The 23,573-nt window shown below is 43.3% G+C and overlaps 1 protein-coding gene across 1 annotated transcript in view; it reads left to right on the forward strand.

Moving 5' to 3' along the window:
* The window catches only part of LOC134611271 (nucleotide sugar transporter SLC35D2-like), a 158,032-nt gene that overhangs the window by 67,556 nt on the left and 66,903 nt on the right, over nt 1-23,573 (forward strand). Inside the window, exons 2-3 of the mRNA XM_063454962.1 lie at nt 3,086-3,119; nt 11,091-11,177. Coding sequence (XP_063311032.1) covers nt 3,086-3,119; nt 11,091-11,177 — 121 coding nt within the window. The remainder of the gene's footprint in view (nt 1-3,085; nt 3,120-11,090; nt 11,178-23,573) is intronic.

A 23,573-nucleotide genomic window follows, 5' to 3' on the forward strand; every position in this document is an offset into this window, starting at 1 on the left:
CGAGTGTTCTGCCTCTCTCTTAAGCGTTCATCAATACGAGATATAAAAGAAATTAAATCTTCCAAATTTTCAGGGAGTTCTCTAGTAGCGACCTCGTCAAGAATTACATCTGATAACCCATTCAGAAACACATCTATATAAGCCTGTTCGTTCCACTTAACTTCTGCCGCCAAGGATCTGAACTCTAGTGCATAATCCACAAGTGTTCGATTGTCCTGTTTAAGGCGCAACATTAATCTAGCTGCATTGACCTTTCTGCCAGGAGGGTCAAAAGTTCTTCTAAACGCAGCTACAAAGGCATTATAATTATAGACTAGTGGATTATCATTTTCCCATAAAGGATTGGCCCATCTCAAAGCTTTTTCAATGAGCAGAGTAATAATAAATCCAACCTTTGCTCTATCTGTAGGATAAGAGCGGGGTTGTAATTCGAAATGGATGCTAATCTGGTTTAGAAAGCCACGACACTTCTCCGGTGACCCGCCATAACGTACTGGTGGGGTAATACGGGAAGAAGCACCTACAGTGGCTACCTCTAGACCTGAGACTGCAGGAGAGATAGAAGGAGTACGTGTCTCCTCAGGTGGATTACTAGCACGAGACAAAAGTGCCTGTAGTGCCAAAGCCATCTGATCCATCCTATGTTCCATGGCGTCAAACCTGGGATCCGAAGAACCAAGCTGACTGTTTGTACCTGCAGGATCCATTTGCCCTGTCGTAATGTCAGGATCGGGACAGGGATCCAACACGCAGAGTACAAAGAGTGGAAAGGTACGTATACCGGGCCTTAGAATGGCCGGACTAACGTACCGAGAGTAAAGAATAGTCAGAGACAAGCCGAGGTCGAGGGAAGGAGAAGACAGATAAGCGAGAGACAAGCCGGGTCAAGGGATAACAGAGAAGCAGGGTAGTACAACGAGCCGAGTCAAAACCAATAGAGCAAACTAGAATACCAGAGCACAGAGTGACTAGACAAGCTAGAACCACGACAGGGCAATGAGCTGAAGTAAGGAGTAAGCTTAAATACCCTGGCTCTGGATGGAAATCACGCCTCTGACAAGTACCGATTGGATATCGGACACTTGAGTGACAGATCGCTCGTGATAGCGTCATGACGTCACGTATTGAGCGTCCTGCTAGAAAAGGACGTGGATTCCTCGCGGCCGGTGTTTAAGTGACTGGATGAACCGCGAGGAACGGAGGAAACCGCTCGCCTGGACGGATACACCACCAAGTCTCTACCTCCCTTAGAGGTAGAGGCCTCAGGTACCCTGACACTAAGAGAAAGGGTGGCTGTGTGTCTGTGATACATTTAACTTTATATCACCTTATTGACACTTTATCACTCCGGTCTCCATACTCTCTGCCTATACCCATCTATTTAGAGGGAATTTCCTTGCCCCTGCCAATATTATATAATAGGTAATAGTATTACCATTATTACACAATTAGGTCTCTGAGGACAGGTGTCAATCCATATCTGCCAAGTGACCCTATGTAGGGGGAACAGTCCCTATTCTGCTCTGTCAGTGTGTATCAGGGATCATTAGGATAGGTGTCAATCCATATCTGCTAAGTGACCCTATGTAGGGGGAACAGTCTCTATTCTGCTCTGTGTCAGTGTGTATCATGGTCTCTGAGGACAGGTGTCACTCCATATTTGCCAAGTGACCCTATGTAGGGGGAACAGTCTCTATTCTGATCTGTGTCAGTGTGTATCATGGTCTCCTAGGACAGGTGTCAATCAATATCTGCCAAGTGACCCAATGTAGGGGGAACAGTCTCTATTCTGCTCTGTGTCAGTGTGTATCATGGTCTCTGAGGACAGGTGTCAATCCATATCTGCCAAGTGACCCTGTGTAGGGGGAACAGTCCCTATTCTGCTCTGTGTCAGTGTGTATTTTGGTCTCTGAGGACAGGTGTCAATCCATATCTGCCAAGTGACCCTATGTAGGGGGAACAGTCTCTATTCTACTCTGTGTCAGTGTGTATCATGGTCTCTGAGGACAGGTGTCAATCCATATCTGCCAAGTGACCCTATGTAGGAGGAACAGTCCCTATTCTGCTCTGTGTCAGTGTGTATCAGGGATCCTTAGGATAGGTGTCAATCCATATCTGCCAAGTGACCCTATGTAGGGGGACCATTCCCTATTCTGCTCTGTGTCAGTGTGTATCAGGGATCCTTAGGATAGTTGTCAATCCATATCTGCCAAGTGACCCTAAGTAGGGGGAACAGTCCCTATTCTGCTCTGTATCAGTGTGTATCAGGGATTCTTAGGATAGGTGTCAATCCATATCTGCCAAGTGACCCTATGTAGGGGGAACAGTCCCTATTCTGCTCTGTGTCAGTGTGTACCAGGGTCTCTGAGGACAAGTGTCAATCCATATGTCAGGTGTCAATCCATATCCATTGTGATTTAGTAATGTTAGGTGATTTCTGCCCTTTATGGATTAAAACCAGACTCTGCATCAACTGTGTAATTTTCCATGGGAGTTTTGCCATGGATCCCCCTTCCGGCATGCCACAGTCCAGGTGTTAGTCCCCTTGAAACAACTTTTCCATCACTTTTGTGGCCAGAAAGAGTCCCTGTGGGTTTTAAAATTCGCCTGCCTATTGAAGTCAATGGGGGTTCGCCCGGTTCGCCGGTTTGCGAACGTTTGCGGAAGTTCCCGTTCGCTGTTCGCGAACCGAAAATTTTGTGTTCGTGACATCACTAATTTTCAGCTAAGTCCTTTTTAGTTTTTCTGTTGAAAGTGAACTGAGTTAGCCTGAACACAGGTTGTGTGTTAGACAGCTCCGTTGTGAAGGGTGTTATATGTATTAACATTCATTGGGACTTATTAGGCACTGATTGCAGACCACTCCAAATTATAAACAGTTTGTAGGACATGGTGTTATTCAAAGAGGTCCTCTATATGTTTGGACTAGTTTTGTTTTTTTCATCATACAGTATATACTCTTAAAGACTAAATGTATGTCATTCTTCAGAACTGAATTGATTACTTTTATTAATGTTATATAAAGCATAATTAATAACCTGTAAATTGAATTGTCTAATATTGATTTTTTTTTGTGTGTGTGAAGGTTTCCATCATCAACATGTCTTGCAATTGGACAGGTATGTCTTATTTAGATTATCATTGATAGAAGTGTGTTCTATTAGGAGATATTCCAGCACTCCTCTTTTATACGATGCTTCCATTTGAAATCTATATATATGAAATATAATAAAACAAATGTTTGGCTTACTACAGCATCTGGATATGGACCATATGGAGTTTTGTAACATCTGTATATTTGCATAGTTGTCACTTTTATCCTACCCAAAAACAACACATCAGAGCTATGATTATCTCACATCCCAAAATTATCTAAATGTAATTCCTACACTTCGTACATATAGTTCCCCTTTAGATTCCATTTGGTTTTTCCTCTGTAATGTTTTAACTTTTACACTTATCACCTGACTCTTCATATCATAATGTCATGATTTACATGACTTTGTTCTTGCTATGTCATTAACCTCTTTACCCGCATACCATTTAAAACCTTATTATAAACAATTTAACATTTTGCATAATTTCATTATTTTACCTTTCCCCCCCAAAAAAAACACTCTTCCTTTTTCCCCTTACAATCTTTTGTTCCCCTTCTATGATTATATCCAATTTCCTTAAGACACCATCATAATACCAGCCACGTCATGTAAAGACAAAATACTTTCTACAACATACACCAGACGCAATTGAATTCTTTTTGGATAAAAATGTTTTTTTTAAATAATTACAATTGGTTTGAAAATATGTTCTAATTATTTATCTACAAAACTTCCCATAGACTTTAATGGTGATTTCTGTAGATAAATCCTTTAAAGAGTTTTAACAGATTGTGATCATATGGAAAGCATGTTCAAAATAACTAAATTTAGGCCATTGTTTGCAGTCATAAAATACTTGAAATACTGGTGGGACATGATTAACTTAATTCCTTCTTTCCTTCACCTTATTTTTCTACCCCCTCTCCATTTTTTTCCTATTCCTCACTTTCCCTGCCTGTGTTTTTTTTTTTCTCAATAAAGAGACAATTGTTGGGAATTTAATGTGAATTCCACATTTTAGGGCAAAATTCTGATTCAGCCATTTTGTTCTATAACATTAAATTTAACTTTTGATTCCTAGTAATTCATGTTTATTAACTAACCTTGATTCTCTTAGTGTATGGTTGGATGTTTATTGCTGGCTTTGATGTTTATGATGGCATTGATTACACTCAGTCATCCCAACATCAGAATTAAACAAGCAGCAAGTATATAGTATTTTTTTCCCTTTCTAAACGTGAGCATGAACATCATTAATAGAGTTGAGCGAACATTAAGATTTTTTTGATCCCGAAACCAGACATTTCAGTAACAGTTCGGGTTCGAGTTTGATGTTTGTCGATTTAATGGTGCGTTTTGAAAAGGGGAGAGGACAATAGGTCGAGTGGCGGGTGGGGGCCCTAAAGTAAAATAATGGGGGGGACCTATTGTCCTCCCCCCGGCCCCCACCCCTGAGCGGCAGGTGGAGGCCCTAAATTCCAATAAGGGGGGGACCTATTGTCCTCCCCCCTGGCCCTCACCTCTGAGCGGCGGGTGGGGGCCCTAAATTAGAATAAGGTGGGGGGACCTATTATCCTCCCCCCCTGGCCCCCACCCCTGAGTGGTGGGTGGGGGCCCTAAATTAGAATAAGGGGGGGGACCTAATGTCCTCCCCCATGGCCCCCACCCCTGAGCGGTGGGTGGGGGCACTGAAATAGAATAAGGGGGGCCCTAATGTCCTCACCCCTGGCCCCCACCCCTGAGAGGTGGGTGGGGGCCCTAAATAAAAGTTGTGGTGGGACCTAATGTCCTCCCCCAGCCCCCACCACTGAGCAGTGGGTTGGGGCCTTAAATAAAATTTTAGCCCCGCCCAGGTGACTAGGGGTCCCTAAACCCCTAGTCACCCCCCTCCCCCAAAAAATTAACCCCTACCTACCTCCCTCACCCTAAAAATAATGAGGGGGGGGACCTTTAACTATGTACCTGTAAAAATAAAATAAAGCTTACCATTTGATGTTTTCTTTCTTCTAAAATCTTATTTTTTCAGCCCCAAAAAAGGCCAAATAAAAATCCATAATAACTGACACACTTAAAAAAAAAAAAAAAACACTAATAAAAAAAGCGCAAAAAAAAATAATCCATCTTCACCCATGGAGGGCTCCGCATAGACTGAGCTCTGCAGGGTGGGAGAAGGCTTATAAAGCCTTGCCCCGCCCTGCAATTAGGCTCAGAGCACTCTGATTGGTGGGTTTGAGCCATCCAATCAGAGTGCTCTGACAGGTAAATGAAGAGACTGACAGGTAAGTCTCTACATTTACCTGTCACAGCACTCTGATTGGTTGGCTTGAAATCTGATTGGTTACTTAATCCACCAATCAGAGTGCTCTGTGTCATTTTACACAGCGTGGGAAAGTTCTTTGGAATTTTCCCACGCTGTGTAATTTGACTCATAACACTCTGATTGGTGGATTAAGTAACCAATCAGATTTCAAGACAACCAATCAGAGTGCTGTGACAGGTAAATGTAGAGACTTACCTGTCAGTCTCTTCATTTACCTGTCAGAGCACTCTGATTGGATGGCCCAAACCTACCAATCAGAGTGCTCTGATTCTAATTGCAGGGCGGGGCAAGGCTTTGTATGCCTTCTCCCACCCTGCAGAGCTCAGTCTATACGGAGCCCTCCATGGGTGAAGATGGATTATTTTTTTTGCGCTTTTTTGGGAGATTTCAAGCCAACCAATCAGAGTGCTGTGACAGGTAAATTTAGAGACTTACCTGTCTCTATCAGAGTGTTATGAGTCAAATTACACAGCGTGGGAAAATTCCAAAGAATTAAGTCTCCCCCTAATTGGTATTTATGGCTCCCACCCACCGCTTAGGGGTGGGGGCCAGGGGTGAGGACATTAGGTCCCACCCCCCAATTGATATTTAGGGCACCCACCCACCGCTCAGGGGTGGAGGCCAGGGGGGAGGACAATAGGTCGCCCCCATTATTTTACTTTAGGGCCCCCACCCGCCGTTCAGGGGTGGGGGCTGGGGGAAGGACAGTAGGACCCCCCCTTATTCGAATTAGGGGCTCCCACCCGCCGGTTGCGCACTGTTTAATAGACATGCCCTTACTCGCGGTATAGCGAGTAGGGGCATAATTTACTAATACTAAGTAATCTTTACTTAGTATTAGTAAATTTGGCTGAAAGACCAATTCAGGTCTTTCAGCCTTTTAGTAGAATTCAGGTCTTTCAGCCTTTTAGCGCTCTAATACCATGGGAATTAGGGAGTTATCTACTTATTCATTCCTGTCATTACATTGACTGGCCAAGTAACTTACATTTTATATGAATGTGTGTTACTTGATTGTTGTAAGTGTTGCAAATGCTTACAGCTGAATCCTGGCTATGTTTGTATACTTTTTATTTAAAATTGTATACAGTGTAACATTCTTCTTCTTCCACTGGGTAAGTATATTAGTACTTAGGCAATACATTGTACTTCCTTTTGCAGCCCTCTAACCATTTCCAGGACTTTTTTAGAGCCATTTTAGTGCCTAAAAGTTCAGGTCCCCATTGACTTTAATGGGGTTCAGGTTCGGGGTCAAGTTTGAGTCCCGAACTCGAACTTTTGCCGAAGTTTGGCCAATTCTGGCGAACCCGAACATCCAGGTGTTCGCTCAACTCTAATCATTAATGTTCAAAAACAGAATTTCCCAGGTTATAGGTTGTTTTCTAGAAGCAATTATGACAACGCTGCTGGAGAAAGTCTTACTTTGCATCTGACTTCCTCCACTATAAATGTATGCTCCGCTCCTACAGCCTGGCTCTTTGCACTGCAAAAGTAAACTACTTTAACACTGTCCCATCAACCCAAACACCTATTTCAAACTTTCGATGCTTTTCTTCACCCTTTTACACCCCCTCCTTCTACCACCTTGTCCTCCACAAAATTTGCATCTCACTTCACTGAGAAGATCTCTACAATCAGGGAAGAGATCGCTAATTTCTCTCCTTCCCTTACCAATACATCACCCAACCCCACGCCGTCCCCCATTCTACATTCATTCACACCTGCTACAGCAGAAAAGGTTTCTGCTCTGCTCCGGTCCTCCCGCCCTACCACCTGTTCCCTCGATCCTATTCCCTCGTATCTCATCCACACTTTGTCTCCCTCTCTTGCTTTACCTCTCAATAAATTTTTCAATCTCTCCCTTTCCTCTGGCACATTTCCCTCACCATTCAAACATGCAACTGTAACCCCGATTCTGAAAAAACACAACCTTGACCCCAACTCCCCATCCAACTACCGCCCTATCTCGCTACTGCCATTTGCCTCCAAGATCCTCGAGAGAGTTGTGTACCCCAGATTGACTGACTTTCTCGAATCCAACTCTCTGCTTGACTCCCTTCAGTCTGCATTCAGCATTGGTCATTCTGTCGAAACGGCTGTGATCAAAGTATCCAACGATTTAATTGCTGCTAAATCTCACGACCATTACTCTATCCTGATTCTCCTTGATCTTTCTGCTGCCTTTGATGCTGTTGATCATCAACATCTTCTTCGCAATCTCTGTACTTTTGGTCCATGGAAAACTGCTCTCTTCTGGTGCTCCTCCTACCTCTCCCAGCGCTTTCAGTGTTTCTTTCTCTGACTCTGCCTCTTCCCCCAACCACTCTCTGTCGGCGTCCCCCAAGGTCCTTGGTCCCCTACACTGCCTCCCTTGGTAAACTCATCAGCTCCTTTGGCTTCCGTTAAAATTTCTATGTGGATGACATGCAAATCTACCTGTCTTTTCCTGTTTCTCTCCGCCCATCTTGACTCATGTCTCTGACTGCCTCTCTTCAATTTCAAACTGGATGGCTGCTCACTTCCTTAAACTCAACCTGTCCAAAACAGAACTTCTGGTCTTCCCTGCCTCAAGTGTTACTACTCCCGTGTCTGTCTCCCTCCAAGTCAACGGCGCTACCATCCCCTATACCTTGCAGGCTCGCTGCCTGGGTGTTCTTTTTTACTCCAACCTCTCCTTCACCCCTCATGTCCAATCAATCGCCAAATCCTGTCGCTTCCATCTCAAAAACATAGCGCGCATCTGCCCCTATTTAAACCTGGATGTGGCTAAAGTGCTGGTCCATGCTCTTGTTTTTTTCTCGCCTTGACTACTGAAATTCCATTCTCAGTGGTCTTACATGTTCCCAGATTGCACCGCTGTAATCTATAATGAATGCGGCGGCGAGGCTCATTTTCCTGTCCGCTCGCACCTCCCACACCTCCCTGCTCTGTCAGTCCCTGCATTGGCTTCCAGTTAGATATAAGGCTCAATTTAAAATTTTGGTGCTTGCTTACAAGTCCCTATACAATGCTGCTCCAACCTCTCTAATATACAAGTATGTCCCGTCGAGGCCCCTACACTCTGCCAGAGACCTCTGTCCATACTCCCACCTCTATCGCTCGCCTCCAAGATTTCTCCAGGGCTGCACCTCTTCTGTGGAACTCCCTTCCCTTCTCCGTCAGACTTTCAACCAGTCTCCACTCATTCAAAAAATAATTGAAAACTCACTTCTTCAAGAAAGCATATCAATTAAACTGTTAGCAGGTGTGACGGACCGCTGGCACTCCGACCGAGTACCTCCGTCAATCGATGCTGCTAGTGCTTGTCGAGGACTCCAAGCACTCCACCAGACACCATAAGCACTGCATACCCCACTTAGAGCGATGCAGCTGCGCCGGGGTCTCGCCGTCCTCCACCCACCATGGATCCAAGACCAGGATCCAGCTTCCAGTGGGTAGACCTCTCCTACTCCAGAGAACGTAGCAGGAAGAAGCTCTTACAAGAGCTTATACTCAGGGGAGTATTGTGATTATAGCAATCCCCAAGAGTGTAGTTATCCCATCCCCCAAACATGAGTCAAGGCTTCAAGAAGGGGTCAAGCAGGTCTGTTTAATGTAAGCAAGCATTCACAATTTATACAATTCCTCAGGCCAGAGGCACACATGCCCAAAACAGTTCCACAGATTTAGGCTGTGCGGCCGGTCTATCTTCTGCTCTATCCTTGACATAATTGGCTTAAGTGGCTGTGGTAACTTAATTATCTCCAGGTACAGGAAATAGCTCTAAGTCAGAAACTGTTACAAAAAACACATAAAAATACATAACTCTTATACTACAATGTTTAACCTATATGTCCAACATATCCCCAGATAGCTTGGATCTGAGCGCTCAATATGTCCAATGTTAAAAGTGCCCTATAGGGGGCGGGGCCAGGCCGCCGAGCTGAGCGGTCGCAGGACAGCTCGGCTCCTGCAAATAGAGGCACAAATAGCCTACTAATCGTGATTCTTGGAGAGATTTACCGGCAAAAACTGCGACCCCCGGTGCTAACGGGCTGCCTGAGCTGAGGAGAGGCTTGCTCTCGAAAGTTTTAGTCCCTCGGAGGATGGGGCCTGCTGCTACAGGCGGGACCTATGCTGGCAGTGAGTGAAGCGGACGACCGCCGCACCGCTATCCTGCCTGACGGAGCCCGACATGCGTGGAAGGCCTGCGGACCCGGTCCTGTTCCCCCCCTATGGACTGGGGGGGTGATCCCGGTCCAAACCAAGCCAAGCCACGCTTACCAGCTCACTATACAAGCACCGACATGCAGCCCGGGACCCACACACAAGATGGCGGAGACCACGTGCGCAAGACCTGCACTCTCGGACGCAGGACGACCTGCAGCCACCAACTGCTCTGGCACACAGGGCACTACCAAGTACGGGCCCACGATGTATTACCCGATCTTTATACTATACTAACTAGACTAACTAAGCCTGCTACTCTATAATAAGTGCTTATTGTATTACCATTAACGTTATCACTATGCATGCCACTCTGCTGTCTCTTATTCTGTAACACTCTTGGATTCGGGCAGCTATCCTCATGATGATCCTCGAGCTATTCCTGTTATTAAGCCTGGCACAAATTCTCAGCGTGTTTTAACTTATGTTTTACTATAACAATTATTCGCCTGTTACTGCTAAGAACCTACGCTATTAAGCCATGTATATCATACGTAATGTCCATCACCTTGACCTCTTTACTTTATTTTGTACCCTCTAAGTTAAGCTTGTTTATATAATATAAAACGAGGCTGTTAATCTTAGGAGATATTGCAATTTGTTATGATGTCTACAACCTGTATAACCCCTGCAAGTCTCCCTCTCTTTATTCTGTACCACCATAATCACATGCCTCAATAAAAGAAAGATTGACAACAACAAAAAAAATGCCCTATAGTACAGGGAAGGGTGGGGTCAGAAAATAGCAAGAGCTGATGGGAGATTGAGGAGGGACAAAGCAGACAGTTTAAACTGGCCTGGCAGTGTCCCTGGGACAACACCCTGCTGGAGAAACAATAGGACAGGAAAAGGGGGAGGGGAAGAGGCACATTTTCCCATGGATTTAAAGGGGCAGAAAAAGTGTTTTAAAATCCAATATGCCCAAATAGAGCTTTTAAAGGGCAATACATCCCAGGCGCCATAGTCACAGGGCAAGAGGCTGGCAAGCAGGCCTCTCCAAGTACAAGTGGTGAGGTTTTTATCCCTCACACCCCATGACTCCTCTCCTGCAACTGTCAAAAATTACCTATTAAACCCTCAGTGAATACTTTTCTAAAAACTTACTTTGTACCCCTACTTTTACCCTTTGTGTCACTATACCCCACTCCCTCTAGAATATAAGTTCACTGAGCAGGGCCCTCCACCCCTCTGTTCCTGTACGTCCAGTTGTCTGGTTACAGTTACATGTCTGTTGTCCACCAATTGTCCACCAATTGTACAGCGCTACGGAATCTGATGGCGCTATGTGAATAATAAAATAATAATAATAATGACAAGGGAAAAATAGGTATTTTTCGTTGTTTCTTCTTAATGCTTCTGAAATTAAAATAATGTTACACAAATTGCAAACATTACTAAGCTTTTTTAACTTATTCTTTGCGTCATTTGCTTTATACATTGTTTCATACACTGTTTTTTTTTTCTAGATGGGGATTACAATCTTACTTTTGTACATAGGGAAACTATACAATATCATTACTTTTCCTGATTTTGACAGGCAAATTCCAAAAAAGGTATGTCATGGTTTGTTTGTTTGTTTGTTTGTTTTTCAGTTTGTGTTGTCATTGCATTACAGTGAATACGATTGCTTGTTTTTATTAAAAACAATCATATTGTCAAACAGTAGATCTACTTACCTGTACTAGTGCAATTAGAGCGTGGCTGTAAAGCGAAAAATAGCAGGTATGTATTTTGCAGCATTGGGTCACATGTAATGGTAAATGTCATTATATATTGTGTAGATTGATGATCTGAACCATAACATTTGGTTTGACCTGACTGTCCTTTATTAAAATTCCTGATACCTCTTGGATATTTTTTAGTTTGTTGTACAGTTTATATACAAATTCTTGTCAAAAGTATAAAAAGAAAAAAAAAGTGAATTCTTTATTATATAATTGACAATGCATAATGATTTTGTACAAGATTAATGCTAAAAAGCTTTGCATTGAGTGTATAAATTGCAGTGGAAAAAAAAGTTTTTTCTTTACTGCAATCAAAGTGGAACGCTTGATAATATACACAGGGTTCTTCACTAAAGTCAGAATTAAAAATGAATTGAAAGTAATTCCAATTTAAGGCCAAAGTAGCCGACCTGAAAGCATAACTGACTTAGACATTTTTGCCAGTTCTGCTATTTTGGTCTTAAATCTGAAATTCAAAGAAAAACATGTTACTTGCGCTCTATCCTTTATCCCTATGTATTTTTAAAACAAATGGAGGTCTTTTAGTTACCTCCAATGGCCATGAGAGGATTGAGCCCACCTGCCACATCAAGGCAGACCCCCCCTAGGTGGGTCCTAACTCTAACCATTCACCTTGCTTCCTTGAGCCTCTGGCAAAAATCTCTAATGAGACAGAAAGGGGTATTTTTTATATACACCCCTACACATTATTAACCCTTAATAGGGAACACATGGGATGGGCGGCTGCATTGTAACAAGGCTGAGTAATACAAAAATTGGATACAAATGCAGAAAGAAAAGTCCTGCGCTCAACTCCCATCACTACTGGGCGGCTGCAATGACTACAGTACACATCAGCCCCAATATATAGTAAAAACCAAAGAAAAACATGTTACTTGCGCTCTATCCTTTATCCCTATGTATTTTTAAAACAAATGGAGGTCTTTTAGTTACCTCCAATGGCCATGAGAGGATTGAGCCCACCTGCCACATCAAGGCAGACCCCCCCTAGGTGGGTCCTAACTCTAACCATTCACCTTGCTTCCTTGAGCCTCTGGCAAAAATCTCTAATGAGACAGAAAGGGGTATTTTTTATATACACCCCTACACATTATTAACCCTTAATAGGGAACACATGGGATGGGCGGCTGCATTGTAACAAGGCTGAGTAATACAAAAATTGGATACAAATGCAGAAAGAAAAGTCCTGCGCTCAACTCCCATCACTACTGGGCGGCTGCAATGACTACAGTACACATCAGCCCCAATACATAGTAAAAACCAAAGAAAAACATGTTACTTGCGCTCTATCCTTTATCCCTATGTATTTTTAAAACAAATGGAGGTCTTTTAGTTACCTCCAATGGCCATGAGAGGATTGAGCCCACCTGCCACATCAAGGCAGACCCCCCCTAGGTGGGTCCTAACTCTAACCATTCACCTTGCTTCCTTGAGCCTCTGGCAAAAATCTCTAATGAGACAGAAAGGGGTATTTTTTATATACACCCCTACACATTATTAACCCTTAATAGGGAACACATGGGATGGGCGGCTGCATTGTAACAAGGCTGAGTAATACAAAAATTGGATACAAATGCAGAAAGAAAAGTCCTGCGCTCAACTCCCATCACTACTGGGCGGCTGCAATGACTACAGTACACATCAGCCCCAATACATAGTAAAAACCAAAGAAAAACATGTTACTTGCGCTCTATCCTTTATCCCTATGTATTTTTAAAACAAATGGAGGTCTTTTAGTTACCTCCAATGGCCATGAGAGGATTGAGCCCACCTGCCACATCAAGGCAGACCCCCCCTAGGTGGGTCCTAACTCTAACCATTCACCTTGCTTCCTTGAGCCTCTGGCAAAAATCTCTAATGAGACAGAAAGGGGTATTTTTTATATACACCCCTACACATTATTAACCCTTAATAGGGAACACATGGGATGGGCGGCTGCATTGTAACAAGGCTGAGTAATACAAAAATTGGATACAAATGCAGAAAGAAAAGTCCTGCGCTCAACTCCCATCACTACTGGGCGGCTGCAATGACTACAGTACACATCAGCCCCAATACATAGTAAAAACCAAAGAAAAACATGTTACTTGCGCTCTATCCTTTATCCCTATGTATTTTTAAAACAAATGGAGGTCTTTTAGTTACCTCCAATGGCCATGAGAGGATTGAGCCCACCTGCCACATCAAGGCAGACCCCCCCTAGGTGGGTCCTAACTCTAACCATTCACCTTGCTTCCTTGAGCCTCTGGCAAAAATCTCTAATGAGACAGAAAGGGGTATTTTTTATATACACCCCTACACATTATTAACCCTTAATAGGGAACACATGGGATGGGCGGCTGCATTGTAACAAGGCTGAGTAATACAAAAATTGGATACAAATGCAGAAAGAAAAGTCCTGCGCTCAACTCCCATCACTACTGGGCGGCTGCAATGACTACAGTACACATCAGCCCCAATACATAGTAAAAACCAAAGAAAAACATGTTACTTGCGCTCTATCCTTTATCCCTATGTATTTTTAAAACAAATGGAGGTCTTTTAGTTACCTCCAATGGCCATGAGAGGATTGAGCCCACCTGCCACATCAAGGCAGACCCCCCCTAGGTGGGTCCTAACTCTAACCATTCACCTTGCTTCCTTGAGCCTCTGGCAAAAATCTCTAATGAGACAGAAAGGGGTATTTTTTATATACACCCCTACACATTATTAACCCTTAATAGGGAACACATGGGATGGGCGGCTGCATTGTAACAAGGCTGAGTAATACAAAAATTGGATACAAATGCAGAAAGAAAAGTCCTGCGCTCAACTCCCATCACTACTGGGCGGCTGCAATGACTACAGTACACATCAGCCCCAATACATAGTAAAAACCAAAGAAAAACATGTTACTTGCGCTCTATCCTTTATCCCTATGTATTTTTAAAACAAATGGAGGTCTTTTAGTTACCTCCAATGGCCATGAGAGGATTGAGCCCACCTGCCACATCAAGGCAGACCCCCCCTAGGTGGGTCCTAACTCTAACCATTCACCTTGCTTCCTTGAGCCTCTGGCAAAAATCTCTAATGAGACAGAAAGGGGTATTTTTTATATACACCCCTACACATTATTAACCCTTAATAGGGAACACATGGGATGGGCGGCTGCATTGTAACAAGGCTGAGTAATACAAAAATTGGATACAAATGCAGAAAGAAAAGTCCTGCGCTCAACTCCCATCACTACTGGGCGGCTGCAATGACTACAGTACACATCAGCCCCAATACATAGTAAAAACCAAAGAAAAACATGTTACTTGCGCTCTATCCTTTATCCCTATGTATTTTTAAAACAAATGGAGGTCTTTTAGTTACCTCCAATGGCCATGAGAGGATTGAGCCCACCTGCCACATCAAGGCAGACCCCCCCTAGGTGGGTCCTAACTGTAACCATTCACCTTGCTTCCTTGAGCCTCTGGCAAAAATCTCTAATGAGACAGAAAGGGGTATTTTTTTTTTTTTTTTTTTTTTTTATATACACCCCTACACATTATTAACCCTTAATAGGGAACACATGGGATGGGCGGCTGCATTGTAACAAGGCTGAGTAATACAAAAATTGGATACAAATGCAGAAAGAAAAGTCCTGCGCTCAACTCCCATCACTACTGGGCGGCTGCAATGACTACAGTACACATCAGCCCCAATACATAGTAAAAACCAAAGAAAAACATGTTACTTGCGCTCTATCCTTTATCCCTATGTATTTTTAAAACAAATGGAGGTCTTTTAGTTACCTCCAATGGCCATGAGAGGATTGAGCCCACCTGCCACATCAAGGCAGACCCCCCCTAGGTGGGTCCTAACTCTAACCATTCACCTTGCTTCCTTGAGCCTCTGGCAAAAATCTCTAATGAGACAGAAAGGGGTATTTTTTATATATACACCCCTACACATTATTAACCCTTAATAGGGAACACATGGGATGGGCGGCTGCATTGTAACAAGGCTGAGTAATACAAAAATTGGATACAAATGCAGAAAGAAAAGTCCTGCGCTCAACTCCCATCACTACTGGGCGGCTGCAATGACTACAGTACACATCAGCCCCAATACATAGTAAAAACCAAAGAAAAACATGTTACTTGCGCTCTATCCTTTATCCCTATGTATTTTTAAAACAAATGGAGGTCTTTTAGTTACCTCCAATGGCCATGAGAGGATTGAGCCCACCTGCCACATCAAGGCAGACCCCCCCTAGGTGGGTCCTAACTCTAACCATTCACCTTGCTTCCTTGAGCCTCTGGCAAAAATCTCTAATGAGACAGAAAGGGGTATTTTTTTTTATATATACACCCCTACACATTATTAACCCTTAATAGGGAACACATGGGATGGGCGGCTGCATTGTAACAAGGCTGAGTAATACAAAAATTGGATACAAATGCAGAAAGAAAAGTCCTGCGCTCAACTCCCATCACTACTGGGCGGCTGCAATGACTACAGTACACATCAGCCCCAATACATAGTAAAAACCAAAGAAAAACATGTTACTTGCGCTCTATCCTTTATCCCTATGTATTTTTAAAACAAATGGAGGTCTTTTAGTTACCTCCAATGGCCATGAGAGGATTGAGCCCACCTGCCACATCAAGGCAGACCCCCCCTAGGTGGGTCCTAACTCTAACCATTCACCTTGCTTCCTTGAGCCTCTGGCAAAAATCTCTAATGAGACAGAAAGGGGTATTTTTTATATACACCCCTACACATTATTAACCCTTAATAGGGAACACATGGGATGGGCGGCTGCATTGTAACAAGGCTGAGTAATACAAAAATTGGATACAAATGCAGAAAGAAAAGTCCTGCGCTCAACTCCCATCACTACTGGGCGGCTGCAATGACTACAGTACACATCAGCCCCAATACATAGTAAAAACCAAAGAAAAACATGTTACTTGCGCTCTATCCTTTATCCCTATGTATTTTTAAAACAAATGGAGGTCTTTTAGTTACCTCCAATGGCCATGAGAGGATTGAGCCCACCTGCCACATCAAGGCAGACCCCCCCTAGGTGGGTCCTAACTCTAACCATTCACCTTGCTTCCTTGAGCCTCTGGCAAAAATCTCTAATGAGACAGAAAGGGGTATTTTTTATATATACACCCCTACACATTATTAACCCTTAATAGGGAACACATGGGATGGGCGGCTGCATTGTAACAAGGCTGAGTAATACAAAAATTGGATACAAATGCAGAAAGAAAAGTCCTGCGCTCAACTCCCATCACTACTGGGCGGCTGCAATGACTACAGTACACATCAGCCCCAATACATAGTAAAAACCAAAGAAAAACATGTTACTTGCGCTCTATCCTTTATCCCTATGTATTTTTAAAACAAATGGAGGTCTTTTAGTTACCTCCAATGGCCATGAGAGGATTGAGCCCACCTGCCACATCAAGGCAGACCCCCCCTAGGTGGGTCCTAACTCTAACCATTCACCTTGCTTCCTTGAGCCTCTGGCAAAAATCTCTAATGAGACAGAAAGGGGTATTTTTTATATACACCCCTACACATTATTAACCCTTAATAGGGAACACATGGGATGGGCGGCTGCATTGTAACAAGGCTGAGTAATACAAAAATTGGATACAAATGCAGAAAGAAAAGTCCTGCGCTCAACTCCCATCACTACTGGGCGGCTGCAATGACTACAGTACACATCAGCCCCAATACATAGTAAAAACCAAAGAAAAACATGTTACTTGCGCTCTATCCTTTATCCCTATGTATTTTTAAAACAAATGGAGGTCTTTTAGTTACCTCCAATGGCCATGAGAGGATTGAGCCCACCTGCCACATCAAGGCAGACCCCCCCTAGGTGGGTCCTAACTCTAACCATTCACCTTGCTTCCTTGAGCCTCTGGCAAAAATCTCTAATGAGACAGAAAGGGGTATTTTTTATATATACACCCCTACACATTATTAACCCTTAATAGGGAACACATGGGATGGGCGGCTGCATTGTAACAAGGCTGAGTAATACAAAAATTGGATACAAATGCAGAAAGAAAAGTCCTGCGCTCAACTCCCATCACTACTGGGCGGCTGCAATGACTACAGTACACATCAGCCCCAATACATAGTAAAAACCAAAGAAAAACATGTTACTTGCGCTCTATCCTTTATCCCTATGTATTTTTAAAACAAATGGAGGTCTTTTAGTTACCTCCAATGGCCATGAGAGGATTGAGCCCACCTGCCACATCAAGGCAGACCCCCCCTAGGTGGGTCCTAACTCTAACCATTCACCTTGCTTCCTTGAGCCTCTGGCAAAAATCTCTAATGAGACAGAAAGGGGTATTTTTTATATACACCCCTACACATTATTAACCCTTAATAGGGAACACATGGGATGGGCGGCTGCATTGTAACAAGGCTGAGTAATACAAAAATTGGATACAAATGCAGAAAGAAAAGTCCTGCGCTCAACTCCCATCACTACTGGGCGGCTGCAATGACTACAGTACACATCAGCCCCAATACATAGTAAAAACCAAAGAAAAACATGTTACTTGCGCTCTATCCTTTATCCCTATGTATTTTTAAAACAAATGGAGGTCTTTTAGTTACCTCCAATGGCCATGAGAGGATTGAGCCCACCTGCCACATCAAGGCAGACCCCCCCTAGGTGGGTCCTAACTCTAACCATTCACCTTGCTTCCTTGAGCCTCTGGCAAAAATCTCTAATGAGACAGAAAGGGGTATTTTTTATATACACCCCTACACATTATTAACCCTTAATAGGGAACACATGGGATGGGCGGCTGCATTGTAACAAGGCTGAGTAATACAAAAATTGGATACAAATGCAGAAAGAAAAGTCCTGCGCTCAACTCCCATCACTACTGGGCGGCTGCAATGACTACAGTACACATCAGCCCCAATACATAGTAAAAACCAAAGAAAAACATGTTACTTGCGCTCTATCCTTTATCCCTATGTATTTTTAAAACAAATGGAGGTCTTTTAGTTACCTCCAATGGCCATGAGAGGATTGAGCCCACCTGCCACATCAAGGCAGACCCCCCCTAGGTGGGTCCTAACTCTAACCATTCACCTTGCTTCCTTGAGCCTCTGGCAAAAATCTCTAATGAGACAGAAAGGGGTGTATATAAAAAATACCCCTTTCTGTCTCATTAGAGATTTTTGCCAGAGGCTCAAGGAAGCAAGGTGAATGGTTAGAGTTAGGACCCACCTAGGGGGGGTCTGCCTTGATGTGGCAGGTGGGCTCAATCCTCTCATGGCCATTGGAGGTAACTAAAAGACCTCCATTTGTTTTAAAAATACATAGGGATAAAGGATAGAGCGCAAGTAACATGTTTTTCTTTGGTTTTTACTATGTATTGGGGCTGATGTGTACTGTAGTCATTGCAGCCGCCCAGTAGTGATGGGAGTTGAGCGCAGGACTTTTCTTTCTGCATTTGTATCCAATTTTTGTATTACTCAGCCTTGTTACAATGCAGCCGCCCATCCCATGTGTTCCCTATTAAGGGTTAATAATGTGTAGGGGTGTATATAAAAAATACCCCTTTCTGTCTCATTAGAGATTTTTGCCAGAGGCTCAAGGAAGCAAGGTGAATGGTTAGAGTTAGGACCCACCTAGGGGGGGTCTGCCTTGATGTGGCAGGTGGGCTCAATCCTCTCATGGCCATTGGAGGTAACTAAAAGACCTCCATTTGTTTTAAAAATACATAGGGATAAAGGATAGAGCGCAAGTAACATGTTTTTCTTTGGTTTTTACTATGTATTGGGGCTGATGTGTACTGTAGTCATTGCAGCCGCCCAGTAGTGATGGGAGTTGAGCGCAGGACTTTTCTTTCTGCATTTGTATCCAATTTTTGTATTACTCAGCCTTGTTACAATGCAGCCGCCCATCCCATGTGTTCCCTATTAAGGGTTAATAATGTGTAGGGGTGTATATATAAAAAATACCCCTTTCTGTCTCATTAGAGATTTTTGCCAGAGGCTCAAGGAAGCAAGGTGAATGGTTAGAGTTAGGACCCACCTAGGGGGGGTCTGCCTTGATGTGGCAGGTGGGCTCAATCCTCTCATGGCCATTGGAGGTAACTAAAAGACCTCCATTTGTTTTAAAAATACATAGGGATAAAGGATAGAGCGCAAGTAACATGTTTTTCTTTGGTTTTTACTATGTATTGGGGCTGATGTGTACTGTAGTCATTGCAGCCGCCCAGTAGTGATGGGAGTTGAGCGCAGGACTTTTCTTTCTGCATTTGTATCCAATTTTTGTATTACTCAGCCTTGTTACAATGCAGCCGCCCATCCCATGTGTTCCCTATTAAGGGTTAATAATGTGTAGGGGTGTATATAAAAAATACCCCTTTCTGTCTCATTAGAGATTTTTGCCAGAGGCTCAAGGAAGCAAGGTGAATGGTTAGAGTTAGGACCCACCTAGGGGGGGTCTGCCTTGATGTGGCAGGTGGGCTCAATCCTCTCATGGCCATTGGAGGTAACTAAAAGACCTCCATTTGTTTTAAAAATACATAGGGATAAAGGATAGAGCGCAAGTAACATGTTTTTCTTTGGTTTTTACTATGTATTGGGGCTGATGTGTACTGTAGTCATTGCAGCCGCCCAGTAGTGATGGGAGTTGAGCGCAGGACTTTTCTTTCTGCATTTGTATCCAATTTTTGTATTACTCAGCCTTGTTACAATGCAGCCGCCCATCCCATGTGTTCCCTATTAAGGGTTAATAATGTGTAGGGGTGTATATAAAAAATACCCCTTTCTGTCTCATTAGAGATTTTTGCCAGAGGCTCAAGGAAGCAAGGTGAATGGTTAGAGTTAGGACCCACCTAGGGGGGGTCTGCCTTGATGTGGCAGGTGGGCTCAATCCTCTCATGGCCATTGGAGGTAACTAAAAGACCTCCATTTGTTTTAAAAATACATAGGGATAAAGGATAGAGCGCAAGTAACATGTTTTTCTTTGGTTTTTACTATGTATTGGGGCTGATGTGTACTGTAGTCATTGCAGCCGCCCAGTAGTGATGGGAGTTGAGCGCAGGACTTTTCTTTCTGCATTTGTATCCAATTTTTGTATTACTCAGCCTTGTTACAATGCAGCCGCCCATCCCATGTGTTCCCTATTAAGGGTTAATAATGTGTAGGGGTGTATATAAAAAATACCCCTTTCTGTCTCATTAGAGATTTTTGCCAGAGGCTCAAGGAAGCAAGGTGAATGGTTAGAGTTAGGACCCACCTAGGGGGGGTCTGCCTTGATGTGGCAGGTGGGCTCAATCCTCTCATGGCCATTGGAGGTAACTAAAAGACCTCCATTTGTTTTAAAAATACATAGGGATAAAGGATAGAGCGCAAGTAACATGTTTTTCTTTGGTTTTTACTATGTATTGGGGCTGATGTGTACTGTAGTCATTGCAGCCGCCCAGTAGTGATGGGAGTTGAGCGCAGGACTTTTCTTTCTGCATTTGTATCCAATTTTTGTATTACTCAGCCTTGTTACAATGCAGCCGCCCATCCCATGTGTTCCCTATTAAGGGTTAATAATGTGTAGGGGTGTATATAAAAAATACCCCTTTCTGTCTCATTAGAGATTTTTGCCAGAGGCTCAAGGAAGCAAGGTGAATGGTTAGAGTTAGGACCCACCTAGGGGGGGTCTGCCTTGATGTGGCAGGTGGGCTCAATCCTCTCATGGCCATTGGAGGTAACTAAAAGACCTCCATTTGTTTTAAAAATACATAGGGATAAAGGATAGAGCGCAAGTAACATGTTTTTCTTTGGTTTTTACTATGTATTGGGGCTGATGTGTACTGTAGTCATTGCAGCCGCCCAGTAGTGATGGGAGTTGAGCGCAGGACTTTTCTTTCTGCATTTGTATCCAATTTTTGTATTACTCAGCCTTGTTACAATGCAGCCGCCCATCCCATGTGTTCCCTATTAAGGGTTAATAATGTGTAGGGGTGTATATAAAAAATACCCCTTTCTGTCTCATTAGAGATTTTTGCCAGAGGCTCAAGGAAGCAAGGTGAATGGTTAGAGTTAGGACCCACCTAGGGGGGGTCTGCCTTGATGTGGCAGGTGGGCTCAATCCTCTCATGGCCATTGGAGGTAACTAAAAGACCTCCATTTGTTTTAAAAATACATAGGGATAAAGGATAGAGCGCAAGTAACATGTTTTTCTTTGGTTTTTACTATGTATTGGGGCTGATGTGTACTGTAGTCATTGCAGCCGCCCAGTAGTGATGGGAGTTGAGCGCAGGACTTTTCTTTCTGCATTTGTATCCAATTTTTGTATTACTCAGCCTTGTTACAATGCAGCCGCCCATCCCATGTGTTCCCTATTAAGGGTTAATAATGTGTAGGGGTGTATATAAAAAATACCCCTTTCTGTCTCATTAGAGATTTTTGCCAGAGGCTCAAGGAAGCAAGGTGAATGGTTAGAGTTAGGACCCACCTAGGGGGGGTCTGCCTTGATGTGGCAGGTGGGCTCAATCCTCTCATGGCCATTGGAGGTAACTAAAAGACCTCCATTTGTTTTAAAAATACATAGGGATAAAGGATAGAGCGCAAGTAACATGTTTTTCTTTGGTTTTTACTATGTATTGGGGCTGATGTGTACTGTAGTCATTGCAGCCGCCCAGTAGTGATGGGAGTTGAGCGCAGGACTTTTCTTTCTGCATTTGTATCCAATTTTTGTATTACTCAGCCTTGTTACAATGCAGCCGCCCATCCCATGTGTTCCCTATTAAGGGTTAATAATGTGTAGGGGTGTATATAAAAAATACCCCTTTCTGTCTCATTAGAGATTTTTGCCAGAGGCTCAAGGAAGCAAGGTGAATGGTTAGAGTTAGGACCCACCTAGGGGGGGTCTGCCTTGATGTGGCAGGTGGGCTCAATCCTCTCATGGCCATTGGAGGTAACTAAAAGACCTCCATTTGTTTTAAAAATACATAGGGATAAAGGATAGAGCGCAAGTAACATGTTTTTCTTTGGTTTTTACTATGTATTGGGGCTGATGTGTACTGTAGTCATTGCAGCCGCCCAGTAGTGATGGGAGTTGAGCGCAGGACTTTTCTTTCTGCATTTGTATCCAATTTTTGTATTACTCAGCCTTGTTACAATGCAGCCGCCCATCCCATGTGTTCCCTATTAAGGGTTAATAATGTGTAGGGGTGTATATAAAAAATACCCCTTTCTGTCTCATTAGAGATTTTTGCCAGAGGCTCAAGGAAGCAAGGTGAATGGTTAGAGTTAGGACCCACCTAGGGGGGGTCTGCCTTGATGTGGCAGGTGGGCTCAATCCTCTCATGGCCATTGGAGGTAACTAAAAGACCTCCATTTGTTTTAAAAATACATAGGGATAAAGGATAGAGCGCAAGTAACATGTTTTTCTTTGGTTTTTACTATGTATTGGGGCTGATGTGTACTGTAGTCATTGCAGCCGCCCAGTAGTGATGGGAGTTGAGCGCAGGACTTTTCTTTCTGCATTTGTATCCAATTTTTGTATTACTCAGCCTTGTTACAATGCAGCCGCCCATCCCATGTGTTCCCTATTAAGGGTTAATAATGTGTAGGGGTGTATATAAAAAATACCCCTTTCTGTCTCATTAGAGATTTTTGCCAGAGGCTCAAGGAAGCAAGGTGAATGGTTAGAGTTAGGACCCACCTAGGGGGGGTCTGCCTTGATGTGGCAGGTGGGCTCAATCCTCTCATGGCCATTGGAGGTAACTAAAAGACCTCCATTTGTTTTAAAAATACATAGGGATAAAGGATAGAGCGCAAGTAACATGTTTTTCTTTGGTTTTTACTATGTATTGGGGCTGATGTGTACTGTAGTCATTGCAGCCGCCCAGTAGTGATGGGAGTTGAGCGCAGGACTTTTCTTTCTGCACTTAAATCTGAAATTCACTTTAAAACTACTACAACTTCTCACTTTAGGGATACAATATAACTTTAAAAATGTTTAAAGTGGGATGACAATCGAAAGTTTCTTGCACTCAGATATGTCAGAGCCTACATATAATTGGCTCTGATTTTGATTGTGTTTTTACCTTTAAAGCTGTAAACCACACTTTGATGGAACCACTAAAGGTGCAATATCTGAAATTCAATATGGCAGATATACACAATAAATGTATCCTGCACACCCTATTTAAACCCGGTTTAAAGTTTAAATGACTT

Source organism: Pelobates fuscus, chromosome 5, assembly GCF_036172605.1.
Source record: "Pelobates fuscus isolate aPelFus1 chromosome 5, aPelFus1.pri, whole genome shotgun sequence".
NCBI lineage: Eukaryota > Metazoa > Chordata > Amphibia > Anura > Pelobatidae > Pelobates > Pelobates fuscus.